We start from the raw sequence: 16871 nt of genomic DNA, 5'->3' as shown, positions 1-16871 counted from the left end.
CTTAGTACAGTATCGAGCATTGAGCGTAGCAATTGAGTTCATCCTTATAGTGACAGTGAAGAGTTTTAAATTACTATGGTTAATACTTTTTGGTTTAAAATAAAAAAAATTACATTCGTTTGATGAAATATCGTTGGCTATGTATGAGTAAATATTTGATGTTGTTTAATTTTGAATTTTAGATGCTCATGAAAAATATGGGTAGAATTCCGCTCAACTTTTATTTTTAATTTCAATACCATAATAGGTGATAAAAGCTTACGAGGAACATTTTCAAGTTTTTTTAACTACCTAGTGAAAATGTTTTTATTGATAATCGCGATTATTTACGGCCGTACCTATAGGAAAATAATGTATTGAAGTTGAAATTTAAAGTATTTATTTAGTAAATAAAAGCATCTTTAACCAATAAAAAATAATGGGGAAAAATAGTTAACCACTCTGCTCTATCGTAGGAGTAAGAAGTCGAGTGGAGGAAGCGTGTTTGTAGGTACATTTAAATACCGTATTTGCGTCAAACATCCAACTCAACCCTATTTAATTAAATGAGTTAAAATACTTGTTTGTTCCCATTCACAACACAAATCTATCGATTTTGCAATAAAGGAGTGAAATTTAAATTTCTCGTTCCACTTTTTTCAAATGTCAAACTGACTTAGCTAATACAATATTTTATGGCTATTCTGGTGTGATTAAAAATGTAGGTTTCACAATTCTGTAATGTCATTATTATGATAGTTACATTACATGTTATAAATTTTTGGTCATAACTGTCTTACCCTCAAAAATAAAATAGTGATATAAAAAAAATACCTAGATATTCAAAAATTGAGAAATACACTAGTTGAATGATCCGAAGACCGAAATAAACACAATAATATTAGCAATGGTTTTTTTTTAAGTAAGTATACGATGATAATAATATGGACAGTTTCAATATTTATACTTATATTTAACAATATATAATATAATATGCTCAACAATTTAGAAGCTGTAAGATATGCAAAATAAAATGTACATAGGTACTATTAATCTAGACATCAAGGATTGAATTTAAATCATACTTGGGTGTGATTCTGATTGTGGGGAAAAAATAGGTATGCAGTCAACATCTGAGTTGTAATAATATTATAATTATAATTATAAATAACAGCAAAATCGAATAGGCCGAAGTGTCCAAATAAGTAGGGATCAAATTACGAGAAAATTTCGGGAAATTTTCAGAAAAAACTGTTTTTTTTTCCAGAGCCTAGGAAAACCTGGAAAAATTGGAATAATATATTTCCGAAAAAAACTGAAATTTTCGGAGAATTAAAAAAAAAACAACAAATTTTTGGAAAATTAAAAATTGTATATTTACGCTTAAAAATTAAAATAATCCAAGTATAAAAAAACCATGTTAAAAAATAAATGAAGAAACCTGTCATATTTGCCAATACAGTTATTAATCAAATATTAATACAAATATTTTAATATTTGTTCTAAAAATAACTTAGTTACATATTTTAATATTTTTACTAAGTAATAAATACTAAATAGTAAATAGTATCACATACATTTTTTGGTAAATACTAAATATGAATAATTTGGAAAGTTTAAATATTTAAAAATGATATGTTATGTACCTAAAATCTATTTATATTTATAATAACTAATATGGTCTTATATACCTAGTGACTGGCTGATAGGTTTATATTACAGTGACTGCTGGCTTACTAACTAGTAATTATTTGTTAGTTTTTATATTTTTAAACTTAGTGAGTAGGTAAAAATTAAATAATATTAATAATTACATAGTAAATTATAAATAGTTAATAGAAAATATTACAAATTAAAATTATTTATAAATCAAGTAGGTAAAAATCCTCAATACTCATCCATTACAGACTAAGCTATTGTATATAATATTTATGTAATATGATTATCAACTATAATTATTTATTACTTTATTAGATTGTTTCTACTTAACATTAATTTTTCAGTACTTTAGAAAATTAAATAATTTTTTCCGGAAATTTTAAATGAAACGAAATTTTCCCAATTTTTTTTTAATTTTTCTCTAACCTTTTTTTTTCGGAAATTTTGATCCCTACAAATGAGACTTATATGATACAGACAGTATCAACATTAAACATATGTAGGTATCAAGAGTATACAGTCATAACTTCATAAGTCATAAGACATAACTATTAATAATTATTGTTTGCGTAGTTATTGATCAAAGGCAATGGCAGACGATCAGAATTATTCTGCAGTATCTATGATACGTAAGTATCTACAACAATTTATGTATATCCAACTAAATAATCAATTTAAAAAAAAAACATCATAATACATTTTAAACATTTTGCAAAATACAATATCCTATAATAACGTATAATCTAATAAAAAACAACATTTTTGGTGAAAGGGGGCCCCCTGAATCCCCCATTCAGCTTCAAAATGTAGGTGTAAATATTAAGAAATCATTTTATGTAACTATCTACAGCATTAGTATTCATAAAACAATTTTAAGTTTTTTCTTAATTTAATTTTTATTTTCCTGATTAACAATTTGAAAACTCCTTTGAGTTTTCAATTTTAATTTCTTTAAAATACAAAGTATCAACTAAATAACTTTTTCTATTAAAATCCATCATAATAGTTGTAAATTGCATTATTTATGTAGGCATACTCAAAAAATATAACATACATTATAATTTATAAAATACATCTATCTCTCCATTCAAAATCTAAAATTATAAATAAATAGGCAGTGCTTAGAAAGTTCCTTAAAAAAGGAATTATTAAACATAAATTTTGTTAAGAAGAAACTACATCTCTGGCTTAAAAAAGGAACTAGTTTCTTTCTTTATTCCTAAATAAAGAACATTTTTTGTTCCTCAATATTTTTAACATTATAGTGATAATTGTATTCTAAGGAGTTGTTTTGTTTTTAAAATGTTTGTTTACATCATACAATTTAAGACCATTAGACCTTAGTGACTGATTTGACATTTTTAATATTATCGTACATCGTGGTATAAAGTATAATATAACTCATTATAACATTGGCTCCATTTCTAACAAAAAATATGACTTGCCATATAAATTATTCAAATTATCTATATTAATGAATATATGAACAAAACAACAAACAAGTAAAATCAGTTAGTTAAACTTGGGTTGATGTTTGTAATGATTGTTAAATTTAAAAATTCAAATTTGACTCAAAATAATTTGTGTTATCATTATACGACTTTGGTGAATAACTCTTAATCTAAACAAACTTTGGTATTATAAACCTTTAAATTAAATTTTCAGGCTTTAAGTATTAAAATAATAAATATTTTAAAATGTAAACATACATATTTATTTTGAATAAATCATAAATATACAATTAACATATATTTTAAATTATAATATTAAGTCTTGAAATACTTAAATTAAACAATTTATGAAAATATCTAACCTAATAGTATTAAAATGTAATAGTTCAAAAGTTATATAATAATGCAAAAAGATTTTTTTACACAATGAAATGAAACTTTTGCATAATAAAAGGGTAGTTTTTCTGTAGTCTTGTATATATTCATAAACAAATACTGGACAAATTTAATATAATCTCATGATATTACATCAAAAAACAAAAAATCCATAGTATTATCTTAGCACAGAATGCAATTTGTACTTAATTAGATTTTAACACATTAAAGTGTATTCAAAACTTAATTTTAAAAAAAATTTCATAATTTTTATAAATAGTATTTATAAATTTATTAAATTAAATTTTATAGCATTGCCGGATAAGGAGGTGGGGTGCTTGACGAAGCTACAAAATATGGATCAGTAGGGGCCCATTGTTTATTATATCGAGTCAACACTGGTGTTAACACATCCTTACGTAATTTCCGCATGCCATTTTTAGTTGTAATTTTAATAATGTTGGCCAACTCACTATAATATTTCACAAGGTTATCTGTTTTAATTAAGTCATCAATATCAATATTCAAGTAATTATCAACGTTTTCATCATCATAAACAGAACGCAATGCTACAACAGGAACTGATTTTGTAACCATAGATTGATTAGTATTTTCCAAATCTGCTGAAGTTTGTAATTTTTCAGAGATTTCCTTGTTATACTCGATAGTTAGAATGTATTTAAGTTGTGTATTTTCAGTGACCATTTCATCATCAATCAACAAAAAACGAAAATAACTTGTGGTATCCTTAGAAGATGTTTCATTATTGTTTATTTGATAATCTAATAGGCAATTACCATTCGAAGGATAATCACAAAACACTTCGTGAAGTGCTTCAAGAAGTAATTTAATTGAATTGTTATCATCAGCATCAGATGTTTGTTTATCTTCTTGACTATTGCTGGGGTCATAATTATAAGCTTGAACTGCGGCTTGTTGCACTCGGCGTACATATGTAACTGTAAAAAAACAAAGAATCTATAGGCATCAAATTTTCAAAACTTGTATGTTCATAAATTTTTATTTTGTGTCGGATGAAAACTAAAATTTGTAAAAATTTAAACGAGATAGCAAAATAATTTTTAAAATAAGATTGTTTTAATAAAAGTGTAAGATAATACATTGAATGTTCTTGACTATGTGTAACCATTTAGTAGGGCTTGGATTTTAAAGCATAATAAAAATACAAAAAAAGGACAAAATGTTTTAAAAAAGCAAAAATGAAGCATATTTACTTTAAAAAAACCAAAAAGAAGCATGACCAAAATTAACATGAATTAGCTGTAAAATTGAATAAAAAAAATTGAAAAATTGATTGAAATTAAAAAAAGAATTCACACCATATATTTGGCAAGATTTTCAGTAGTTTAATAGTACTCTATTGTCTGACGGAATGTTTTTTATACATAATATATAGAAAACTATGCAATATAACCATTTAGTCCATACTGCGTATTTCGGATTTTCTGATTGATTAAATTACATTTTTTTTAATACTATAGCATCATAAACATAATATACTAATGCCACAGCTAGTATAAATGAAAAAATCAAAAAAGGCCAAAAGAAGCAAAAATAAATTGGTTTATTTGGAATGAGAATGATGTGAAATGAATTTATGTATAAAAATAAGATTTCTGTCTTATAAATATATATAAAAGTTGTTTTTAGGATTTTAATAGTGAAGAAAACATAGAAACTATTATAACAGTCTATTTATTCTGAAGGTAACATAGATCATGATATATGATTTATTGATGTTATTATTAAACATTTAAAAAATTAGTAGTAATTATGTTGTTAATTAATAAATTAATCAATAACAGTAAAAAATATTAAGTGCTTGTGATAAAAAATTGATATAAGCATCAAATAGGAAACAATAAGGGCTAGTTGTACCATCTCTGATTAAAGTTAACCGGAGTTTAATCGGCCGAATTTGCACGGTTAAATATCTGTAATCAGCTGATTAAGCATAATCGAAGTTTAACCATAAACGGTACAACTGGCCATAAGTTATAAATATTGGAACCATAGTTCGAATACTGATCAAAGATGTTGATAAGGCTGAAGGACTACCCAGGAATTTATTGCTTGTTGTCACTGATGTTCAAGGTGACTAGTACAAATTATGTTTGTGATTATATTTAAAAATGAGAAAATGTATAAATTATTTTAAATATATAAGACTAGTATTGAGTGCAATACCATACACAGGGGTTTTTTTTGAGACGAGGAAACCTATCAATTCTAAGAATTGAATTAAAAATTGTGTATCCTAATCACTAATCAGATATATTTTATAATCTACACTATACATATATAAAAGTAAATCATTATAGTAATACTTATAAATATATTAATTACTCACCATAATCTATCATTGCCGTGTCAAAACATCGACCTGTTATGGCATTTAACATAATTGCCATCATGCCTCCTTGTGGTGTGGTACGGCATAATTTCGAACTTAGAATTCTTACTACAAACTTTTCATTTAAAGGGACTTTGGCATCACCTGGTTTGGTGGCATTTTTATTAGCAGTTGGGGGAAAGATTCCAGTTACTGAAGCCAATTGTGAAAATATTTTGGTGTTATCCGCACAGTCAGTAGCCTCAGTAGTTGTTGATGCTGTTTGTTTAGATGAAACCAAACTGATTATAGAACGCATGCGTACTGTAGCAGACCAAGTTATTTGATTACGGCGATCATCATAATTATTGCCATTGTCCAAATCGATAAAAAGCTCAACACTGATATCGTTTGTCACATTACCTACTTCTGCCATGTTTAGTTTTGATAATTTAGTTAGTTGTTTGTATTGAGTATATGCTTGAACCAGATGTGGAGGTGGATGCAACATTGTTGGCGTAGATTTCAATGAAATTTTGAGTTTGTAAAGCTAGATAAGCAAGACATTTATTAAAAAAAATCAAACATATTAGAGTCTATAGCTCAAGGCTTATTCTAAGGCACATTTGGAAATATTTTGCACAAGTAGTTGAAAAAGTTAGATACACACTTGTAAAATATGTTTTGTGTAATTTATATTATTTTGTATTATGCATTCAGATAAAATCGTTTTCCTCTATAGATTGGAACTGTAATTTATAAATTATTATAATACATTGAGTGTCGTGATGTACTTAAAAGTATGTTACATGCTATACTTACAATCGTACAATAAAACAAATCTATGTTTAATTGAACCGAATTTGTGACCTTTAAATACAACTTAAAAGTAAGAACATTATATGTGTTATCTCATGGATTATTTGAAATATTTAAGTTAACAAGCATGTTATAATTATTTTTAAATTATCAAATATTTCTACTCACCTAATTGTTTAAAAATTAAATTTTAATAAAAAAGTAACTTTCAACCAGTTGTTCTTACCTTTAAGTAGGGTTCAGTATACATTTTTTCTTTATTGTACACACAATTAATATAGTTAAAATCATTGAACATAGTTTATGAAAATACCTACTTATATTATATTATAAAACCGTTAATTAGTTTATATTTTATTGTTATCATTTATATTTATTTCATGAGCCACAATTAAGTAAACAATTAAAATTGTATCCAGAATTGTTCACTTATTTGTGATAATTCAGATTTGCTTTTTATTTAGAGGATTTGATAATGTCCATTTTTTTTGAACAGCTATATTTTGCCCACTGTACTAATATAACTATTAATGCAATAAGAAATCTGAATATATATTTAATTTATTATTAAGTTAAATTAAAAACAATCATTTCTCATTGCCATCTTAATTTTAATTTTAAGATTGAAGAATGTTTAAACAGTGATTGACAAAAAGTACATACGTTTTAGTGAAACATTCTAGTTGTTGTTTACAATTTGGCAAGATGTTGGTATGCAAGCGGGAGCGCTCCGCTATCTCGTTTACATTACAGTCATTTAACTGTCATTTACTCATTTTGTGCAGTTGAAAAAAATGCTTAGAATAAACCTTGGCTATGCTGTATTTTTAATATTCATACCTGAAAATTAACATAACATTCATATAATTGATCTGCTAACAAACAGTATTGCAATATAAATGAACTGTTATTAATTATTTTATCCCATTTGGTTAAACATTGAATGTAAAATGCATCACTGGCCACATATTGTTGCCAATATCGTTCTTGAATAATTTGATTAGTTTGATACTGACGGCGTTGCAGTTGTTGAGGGCGTTGTAGTGTCCTACGTGATGATGTTTCACCATATCCTGAATTCACGGATGAATAGTCTGTTTCTAGTAAAATAACTTCGGGTGCTTTATCTGGATGGCCACACTGTGCTATTATTAACCACCGTACCATAAAATTATGTCTGGATAATGGTAAATTGTCTTCATATAAATATGGTAATGCGAGGACAAACTTGTCGTTCCGAGGAAGCTGTGCATTTGAACTCAAATCTTCTGTTGGTAAAGAAGATAAGGTAGAACTCTGAAAGTCTGATAACTGCACACGTTGTTGTAATGGACCTTAGAAAATATATAGAAACAATATTAAAGTAAGTTACCAAACTATCTAAATAAAATTGTAGTGTATGACTCACCAACTGTATGACGTGAAAGAGCGCTAATAGCTTGACGCAGTCGAGGACAAAAGTTTGCTATACCGATATCGACAATGGCATCATGATCTAGCTGTTGACTTGTATCATCATTCTGGTTGTAGTTATTACGACGGATGCGGTCGTGACTTGAGTAGTCAACTACCACCATTATAACACTGGTGATTGGTGAATTGGTAGTATAATTAATAAAGCGTACAAATCAAACTTGGAACGGGTTGTAGAATTTTCAAAAAGTGGATAAATCGACAATTGTTAAATCTTAAATGATAAAAAACGTGGGTTGTTCATTCAAAAATACAAAATCATGTTACATATTAATATGACGTTATAAATCACAATGGCTGTTATCAGTATTCAGTTATAACCACGGACCAAGATATTATCATAGAACAGTGATATTATATCTTATAAGTTGTAGCTTTTAGACAAGTGGAGTAGTGGACAAACATTTTGCGGGGCAACCGCGTACCACTTTACTCTGTCAATCTAAACTTTAAATACTTATAACTCATAAACTACTCGTCCTAAATTCGATTTTTATGAATCAAAATACTTAGAAAAATATTCTGCTTTGGATTATGAAATTAAAAATCTATGTTGTCATTCAAAAAAGTAAAAAACTTAAAAACCGATAAGGATAAAAAATATTAAAAAATATAATTTTTTATAAAAACGTTGGTTTTTAACAACTTGAAACTATGTAAAAAAATATTTTGAAAAAAGTAAATACTTTTTAAAATGAGTGTTCAATGATAAAAGAATCACCCTGTATACTCATGTAATAACAAATCCTCAAAAATCATATTTTTAAAAAAATTATTACGTTCCAAATTAATTTTCTCGAGAAAACCGCCGGGAAAAACAAAAAAAAAGCAGGAAAGCGGATGTCGCTCTGCTGTACAGTAGGTTACAAATGGGTTACTGACTTACTGTAATGGATGGAATTAAATTTGAATCCAATGATATTATATCATTGTATACGAAAAACGATTCTGAGTGGAGACGGTTTATCTGTCTACGATATATATTATTAAAGATTATTATTACTTATTAAAATATTTGATTTCCCGGTGGATTTTTTATTTTTTATTGTTTGATAAAGATAGACAAACATTAAATCTTTATATTATTATAAAAATACTGACATAATTTATATAGTTTACTCCACATATAGCTACTTATACCTAATTACTTTCAAAATGTCAAGATACGAAGTCTAATTTTTGTGCTTCATAGATTAAATTCATCAAAAGATAAAAATTAGCAATATTAATAAGTATCAATTTTTTCTATTGGCCCCATCAGGCATTATAAGTTTTCTTCATTCAATAGATCATATTATGATTAATAATAAAAATGAAAATTTACAGGATATTAGATTTGCAATTATTTTCATTGGCGAAGCAGTGCAAGTACAGCTAGCAAAACATTAAAGTAAAAATATTATTTAGCGAACTTCATAGAACTTAATTGTAATATTGTGTCATTATTTTATTTTTAAATTGAGATTACTATGTAAATACATAGCAATATTTTAAAAAGCGCATTACTCACATTTAAATTTAAATTATTGATAGTCATTAAATTATAATAAATTAAAATTCAGTGGCGTAGCGTGGGTTTTGAGAAAGTGTATGAAGAATAACTAATGTATTGGAAATTTATAAGTAATCTTTTTTACAGTCAACTATATTTAATCGGTAAAAAATATATACAATTCCTTATAACTTTTAACAATTTATGTACAATTATAAATTGGCAGCTCCACTTCCATTTTCAATAATTAAATAAGTGTATACAATTATAGATTTATATCCTTATTCTATAGCATACTAAATATTAACACGAAAATAATTTATTGACGATTATCGCCTTATCGGAAATAATAATAGTAATAAACCGTATGGTACCGAGATGGTGTGATGTATGCAAAATCATAAATGCTTACAAGTTACGAATTGTATATAAATACAAGCCCCCCCCCCCTCTACAACATTATATGTAAGTCGTGTCTATTAGATCACGTAAGCAGTTTCAGGACATGTTACACGACGACACAACACGTCAATACCAAGTGTAATAGAACAAAAATTTTTTTTAGATTTTCTAGTATTTCCACCATCATACGCAAAGGCCGACGGCGATGATCAAAATATGATCAAAATATGGTTGTGTTCGTCAAAATTATTATCTTATATTCTAAACATATTATTTATTATTGTCGAAACTTAAAAAAAAAAAGCGGGTAAGTCGTGGATGTCGCTCTGCTGTACAGTAGGTTACTGTAATGGATGGGATTAAATTTGAATGCAATGATAGGTATCATATTGTATACGAAAAACGATTCTGAACGGAGATGACTTGTCAGTCTAGGATATATTATATTTAAATATTGTCACATATTCTATTTTGAAACAAATAAATTATTTTTCAATTAGGTCGCATTTTGAATAAGGCATGGGTTAATCAATATTTCCAAAAACATTGCATGTAGTTATCATAATTCATAATACTTTATATTAGCATAGAAATAAATATACCTGGTTTGAGGATAAATCGTTATCATTACGCGATTTCATAAAAATTTAAAACTCAAACGCTCAAAACATTTTTCCTATAATGACGCTTCAAATTTTCTCTATTACTATTTGAAGCAAAACTTATGGAAAACTTAGTGTTAAATTTTATAACCTTAGGTCCTTAGATATAAATACAAACAATATTATGAGTTTTGAACTACAAAATAATTTGCAAATATCCATGGAATTTTTGTCAATATTTGCAATTCAAATGCTAATAAAAATTTAATTTGAATTTCCGGTGGATATTTTTTTTGTGATAAACATTGACAAATTTTTAAAGAATCTTGTATTAAATTTTCAAATCTTAGATTTAAAAAGAAATTTTTTTATGAATTTCTAGCTTAAAACAATTTGCGAATTTTTGTGATTATTACGTATTATGTCAAAATTCAAAATTTGAATGCTTATAAAAAAAAATTGTGACTATGAATTTCTTTTATTTTTCAACTGATATTGTAATAATATATTAAGAGCCTTGTATTAAATCTTCAATATTTTCTACCCAAAAAATAAATTTGTATCGATATTAATTTAAAAAAAAAACTAATAATGATCGAAAATTGCATATACCTATGAATAGTACTACATAAGTCAAAAAATTTTGAAAATTTCATGGTGGATAGAATATACTTATAAAAACATTCGGTGAAAATTTCATGTATCAATGGTCATTTGTTTTAAAGTTACATCAATAATCAAAATCGATTTTGTCGAAAACTTATTGTGTGTAAAATTTCCCGTTTTTCCCTAAATTTTTAGTTTGTTTATCCCAAAGTACCAACTAGATTCACTTTCTGATCGAATAAGGTATTGAAGTCAAAAATCGAAGCACTTTTACTACCCCAAAACGAGATGACAGACACAAAAAAATATATATTCATGGTTTTGACGAATTTTTGTCAATATTTGAACTTCAAATGTTAATAAAAGAAAATTGTGCCTATGTATTCTTATAATTTTTGATAGGGCCAAACAATGTTTATCAACACTTCAAAAAAAAAATTTCTGAAAAATTGAAAATTTCAGTTGTCTATAAATATCTCAAAAAAAGTCAAAATATTTTGAAAATTAGATCATGTAAAGAAAATGCCAATCTAAATAACTGGTAAAATTTTCATGTGTCTACGACTTATACTTTTTGAATAATAACAAATATTTAAATTCGTTTGAGGATAAATCGTTATCGTTACGCTATTTTGAAAAAATTTAAAATTCAAACGCACTTAAAATTTTTCCTATAATGAAGCTTCGAGTTTTATCTATAGCTATTTGAAGGAAAACTTATGGAAAACTTAGTGTTGTATTTTTAATTCTTAGTTATAAACACAAAAATTTTTATGATTTTTCAACTTCAAAATTACTTGCTCGTTTTTCTGTCATTTTTTTTTTTTGTTTTTCTCGATTTTTTTGAAAACTGTTGGAAAATGTTTACTTTTTACCTCTACAGGGCGATTTTTTTATCATGAACCACTCATTATTTCAAAAAGTATCAATGTTTTTGAAAATATTTTTTTACAAAGTTTCATGTTGTTAAAAAAACAACGTTTTTATAAAAAAATTATATTTTTTAATATTTTTTATCCTTATAATTTTTGAAGTTTTTTACTTTTTTGAATGGCAACCTAGAGTTTTAATTTCATATTCCAAAGCAGAATATTTTTCTAAGTATTTTGATACGTAAAAATCGAATTTTGGACGAGTAGTTTATGAGTTATAAGTATTTAAAGTTTAGATTGGCGGAGTGGAGTGGTACGGGGTTACCCCGCAAAATGTTTGTCCACTACTCCGCTTGTCTAAACTTTAAATACTTATAACTCATGAACTATTCGTCCAAAATTCGATTTTTACGTATCAAAATACTTAGAAAAATATTCTGCTTTGGAATATGAAATTAAAACTCTAGGTTGCCATTCAAAAAAGTAAAAAACTTCAAAAATTATAAGGATAAAAAATATTAAAAAATATAATTTTTTTATAAAAACGTTGTTTTTTTAACAACATGAAACTTTGTAAAAAAATATTTTCAAAAACATTGATACTTTTTGAAATAATGAGTGGTTCATGATAAAAAAATCGCCCTGTATAATGCACCAAGGATATTCACTTTTACATCGGAAACCACCCCCAAAGTTTGAAATTGAAGCATTATTGCGACTAGTTATGCTGTATACAGACACACACACACAAAAAAAAAAACACATATCATTGTAAAATCAATACATTCATCACTTCGTTCAGAGTCTAAAATTAGTCGAAGATTAAATTTTAATTTTAATTTGCTATTATAATAACATTAATATTAACTTATTTTTCCCTTTTCTCAAGTGTAAGCAGTGCTAACAGTGCTTACATGCACGCTACGCTCTTAAAATTCTAGACAGCTAGACAAGTATAATCTCGACAGTGGTCATAATACTCATGAACTGTAATATAACTACAACAGACTACAGCAGCAGTTTGTATAGATCTAAGTAAACATTTCTTAATTTATGATTTGTATTTCGTACTACAATAAGAGTAGGCCAAGTGCGTGACTGACGCCTTTCGCTCGTGTTGTAACTTGCAACCCGCGTCCCCCTCATAATGTAAGAATGTTAAGTCTAAATATTTGAAAATACAGATCACTCATTTAAAAATTAAAATATCGTAAAAACCAACGAGAGAACACAGATAATGTTCTTACTTAAAAGTTTGATAATAGGTCATTACGCTCTAATATCAAGACATTCAAGACTAACAGCACCCTATTGAAACTAGTGAACGAAAATTTGACATGTAGTACGAGTGTAAGACGGAGACAACACAAACAAATGCAGCGTCCTTTTAATACATATATAAGTACCGCGCGAAGAAAAAATAATAATACTATTAAGAGTTATCTGTGTAACATTATAATTTTTATGGATTAACAACGAACCTATTGTAATTTGTAATTCCAAATTTATGTGGATTCGATAAGCATAAAGCCACTCGAGTCTTTTGAGACGTCATTACACTCATAAAGTCGTAATACAGTGTAATATAAGTATAGGTACCTATTATTAAATCGCACAGGTAACACGACTAATCGTGTACTAAACATACAAATATTCAGTCCGACTCCGCAGTCGTAGGCAATAGGCGTGCGGATACAACTATGTACAAAAGGTAATAAATATATTATTATGTTTTATAAATATTTATGATACCATCGTTTTATACGTAGGTACTCACTTGTACAGCACTTAAGTTGATGCATATATCTTACCTATGCTATCAATATAATATCGGAAGATCTTTCGACTCGTGTCCTTTTTAACAATCGTAATATTACAATTCGAAACAATGTTTCCGACGTTCTTTTGAAGTTTTTTCTTATTATTGATACTTTGTTTTTTCATTTCGATCATCAGTCGTCTTATATTGGCGCCACAACTGTTGAATAAATTCGGTGAGCGTCGCATAGATGCCAACTACCGTCACAGCGGACCGAACGTTCCGTTGTCTTTCGAAAACGTCGTCACGCCGTCTGATTATAACAGAATATAGATAACATCTATGATCGTGGTGCGAACAACAACAACATACTTGATGATGTCGTATTATTGTTGTTTTATTACTCATCGCCTGATAACACGTCTGATAATTTAAAACACTTTGATAGCGATCGAGAGTTCCGCAGTATTTCCGATTTCGTGCGCAAATTGACAAATTATATCAACGATGTACGGTTCTGTGTTTGTCGTCTACCGTCCGGCGGTCGATCGTTTTGCGGCGTTTTGCTAATTCACAACAATTTTATTTACGCTGCCACCGCCATAACATTATTACAATATCGTTACCGTTTCTCGTCCGTCGTGTCCCGTTCACCACTAATGGACCCGTGTCACCGACGTTGGCCGACACGTTGGATCGATCAAAAACAATGTTAAAACTCTGCGTGCCGAAAAATGTTCAGTAAGAAAGCACAAACGGACGTGAAGAAATCGGCACACAAGATATTGGATCCGAAAAAAGACACAGCCACCAGATTCAAACATTTGAAATTTTTATTGGGTACGTTTTGGGTTTTTGAGAACAACATTGCTGTTCTGGTTAGATTTGGTGCATATAACCGTTTTGTGACCAAAACCATCTAATGACATGCATGACATTTGTTTTTGTTTAGACAACAGCGACGAAAATGAATCTAAACATTTGTTCGAAAGCAACTACAGCAGTATCTATCAAATATTTTATGAAAGTTTCATTTGTGTTGAAGCCAATTTGAAACAAAGAGGTAGATAATGTTTACTTTTTTCTATAAGTACCTAATATTTTAATATTGTGGTTTTTTAATACCAACAATTTTCAATTGTTTATTAGGCTTAGCTTTTTTGGGAATTTCTAAATTATTTATGAACAAAACAGTAACAAAAACCAATTATTAAAACTTTTAAAATTAAACTCATAATATAATTTTGTATTAAGTTTCTTTAGATTAAATTAATGCTCCCCGGATTAGTCACAAAGCATCAAAGTAGTTTAATATTTTGAGATAATTTTTCTGAGTACCTAATATGTTATTTTCAGTCTCTAATATTAAAAAAACTTATAAAATTGGGTTATATTAATTTACATAGATAGATTTTTGTTAGTGTTAATGTTCATATCTTTTATGTTATGTATTTTTACAGTAACTAAAATTCATAGAGATGAACTTGATACTATTCTAATAATCTTAGAAAAAGTACTAACACTATGTCCAGAAATTGTAGCACAAAGATGGCAATGTCACAGTATTTGTATGATTATTACCAAACTATTACATCCAGAAAATTCATGGCGCTTAAGACGTGATGGGATCAAGTAATTATTATTATTTACATATAAAATCAATTTATAAGAATTATTTTAATCTTATGTCTTACTAATTGTGCTGAATACTTAGGTTTTTTATTTTATGGTATCAAATTTTGGGACATAATGCACCTGACTCGGTGCATGCAATATTTGCAACACTTGTACCTGGATTCTCTAGCCCAATACCCGAACATCCTGGATTGGCAGCTCTCTGGAATATCCATTCATCGTCTATAAGTTTACATGATAATTCATTAAGTAAGTCACATTCTAATAATATTCACAATGTTTAGTAATTTCAATTAATAAATTATTATTATTTTTTTTACAAATTTAGGCCCAGTTGGTACTGTTGAAACTAATCTTTTATATGCACCTCAAATGGGTGAAAAGCAGCCAGACGATGTAGTCAAATACTATTTAGAATCCCTTCTAGAATTAATGGTTAATCAGGTAATTATAAATGTATTTATCATTTATATGGTATATATCTAAGTATTTAGAAACATTAGAAAAATAAACAATAATAATAATAATAATGATCATTTACAAATAAATTAGTAGTCAGTGGTGTTGAAAAATTACAAATTATTTTAGCTTCTATTCTCTATGCTGACACCACTTATCACTTTATATTTTAAATATTGCCTGAATTCATATTAATAGCCAACATTTATCAAAGTTATTAATTATGTTTATTGATTAACTGATATCATTCTTCGTTTAATTGTTTATGAGTCATTAAGCAATAAAGTATTATACATTTTATTTTATATTATATAGGTTTTTATACAATGTCAGTCCTTCAATAATTATTGTGTGAACTTGGCTAACTAGATCAATAAACTATTGTTGGTGGTTTAGTGCAGTGATTCTCTTTTTACCAATACATGTTTTTGGGCACCCCTTCTTATTAAGACTAAAATATGTATATAACATTTATATATATATATTACAAATTTTGTTTGCCAGACACAACAGTATATCACCTCTTTACAAATTTTGAGTATGTTTAGAATTTAGATAACATATAACAAGTTTTGACATTGACTCTAATCATGGCTATGAAGTATGAACACTATGTATATTAATTAAGCACAATACACTTTATTTCCATGTATCATGACAAAGCGACACCTTGTAGATATATTGTACATAGTCATATTAATAATTTATTTCATTATATTATTTAAATTTATATCATTTTATCTCATTAAAATATATTATCATGCTGAAAAAAATACATAAAAAAAAGTTTTATATATGACTATAGATATGGGTAAAAAACTAAAAACACATGTGTATTTATTAAAATTGTATATAGATTTAAAATACAAGTATGCAAATTCTTGAACTCAATTAGCCCCTCCACTCCCTCTCTAGTTGAGTGATAAAACTCGTTC

General features: G+C 27.3%; 2 protein-coding genes across 5 annotated transcripts in view; one reads left to right on the top strand and one right to left on the bottom strand.

The window, feature by feature from the left end:
- Positions 1-3328: 3328 nt before the first annotated feature.
- LOC107162219 (uncharacterized) lies at positions 3329-8406 on the bottom strand. Its single transcript, XM_015509016.2, has 4 exons — positions 8045-8406; positions 7477-7970; positions 5836-6367; positions 3329-4423 (listed from the first exon to the last, which is right to left on the bottom strand). The coding sequence occupies exons 1-4, from the start codon at positions 8211-8213 to the stop codon at positions 3771-3773; spliced, it is 1848 nt and encodes a 615-aa protein (XP_015364502.2). The 5' UTR covers positions 8214-8406; the 3' UTR covers positions 3329-3770.
- Positions 8407-14255: 5849 nt separating this feature from the next.
- The window catches only part of LOC107162218 (putative Rho GTPase-activating protein CG5521), a 34179-nt gene continuing 31563 nt past the window's right edge, over positions 14256-16871 (top strand). For all 4 annotated transcript variants that reach the window (XR_016189671.1, XM_089217073.1, XM_089217072.1 and 1 more), the window contains exons 1-5: positions 14256-14682; positions 14795-14905; positions 15303-15474; positions 15557-15726; positions 15806-15921. Coding sequence is in view for 3 of the 4 variants with exons in the window: in XM_089217073.1 (XP_089073199.1) it covers positions 14577-14682; positions 14795-14905; positions 15303-15474; positions 15557-15726; positions 15806-15921 (675 nt within the window). In the remaining variant the exon portion in view is untranslated. The remainder of the gene's footprint in view (positions 14683-14794; positions 14906-15302; positions 15475-15556; positions 15727-15805; positions 15922-16871) is intronic.

This window comes from Diuraphis noxia, unplaced genomic scaffold (genome assembly GCF_037042655.1).
Source record: "Diuraphis noxia isolate RWA-SAM2 unplaced genomic scaffold, SU_Dnox_SAM2 contig0001, whole genome shotgun sequence".
Taxonomy (NCBI): Eukaryota; Metazoa; Arthropoda; class Insecta; order Hemiptera; family Aphididae; genus Diuraphis; species Diuraphis noxia.
Note: the sequence above shows the minus strand (reverse complement) of the source record. Positions and strands in the feature narration are given on the sequence as shown.

Excerpts from the sequence above, each read along its gene's own strand:
- LOC107162219 (XM_015509016.2), bottom strand. The coding sequence starts at position 8,213 with ATGGTGGTAGTTGACTACTCAAGTCACGACCGCATCCGTCGTAATAAC. Across the intron at positions 6,368-7,476 it reads AATGTTATGTTAATTTTCAG|CTTTACAAACTCAAAATTTC; the intron begins GTATGAATATTA and ends TTGCTTATCTAG. Across the intron at positions 4,424-5,835 it reads CACGGCAATGATAGATTATG|TTACATATGTACGCCGAGTG; the intron begins GTGAGTAATTAA and ends GTTTTTTTACAG.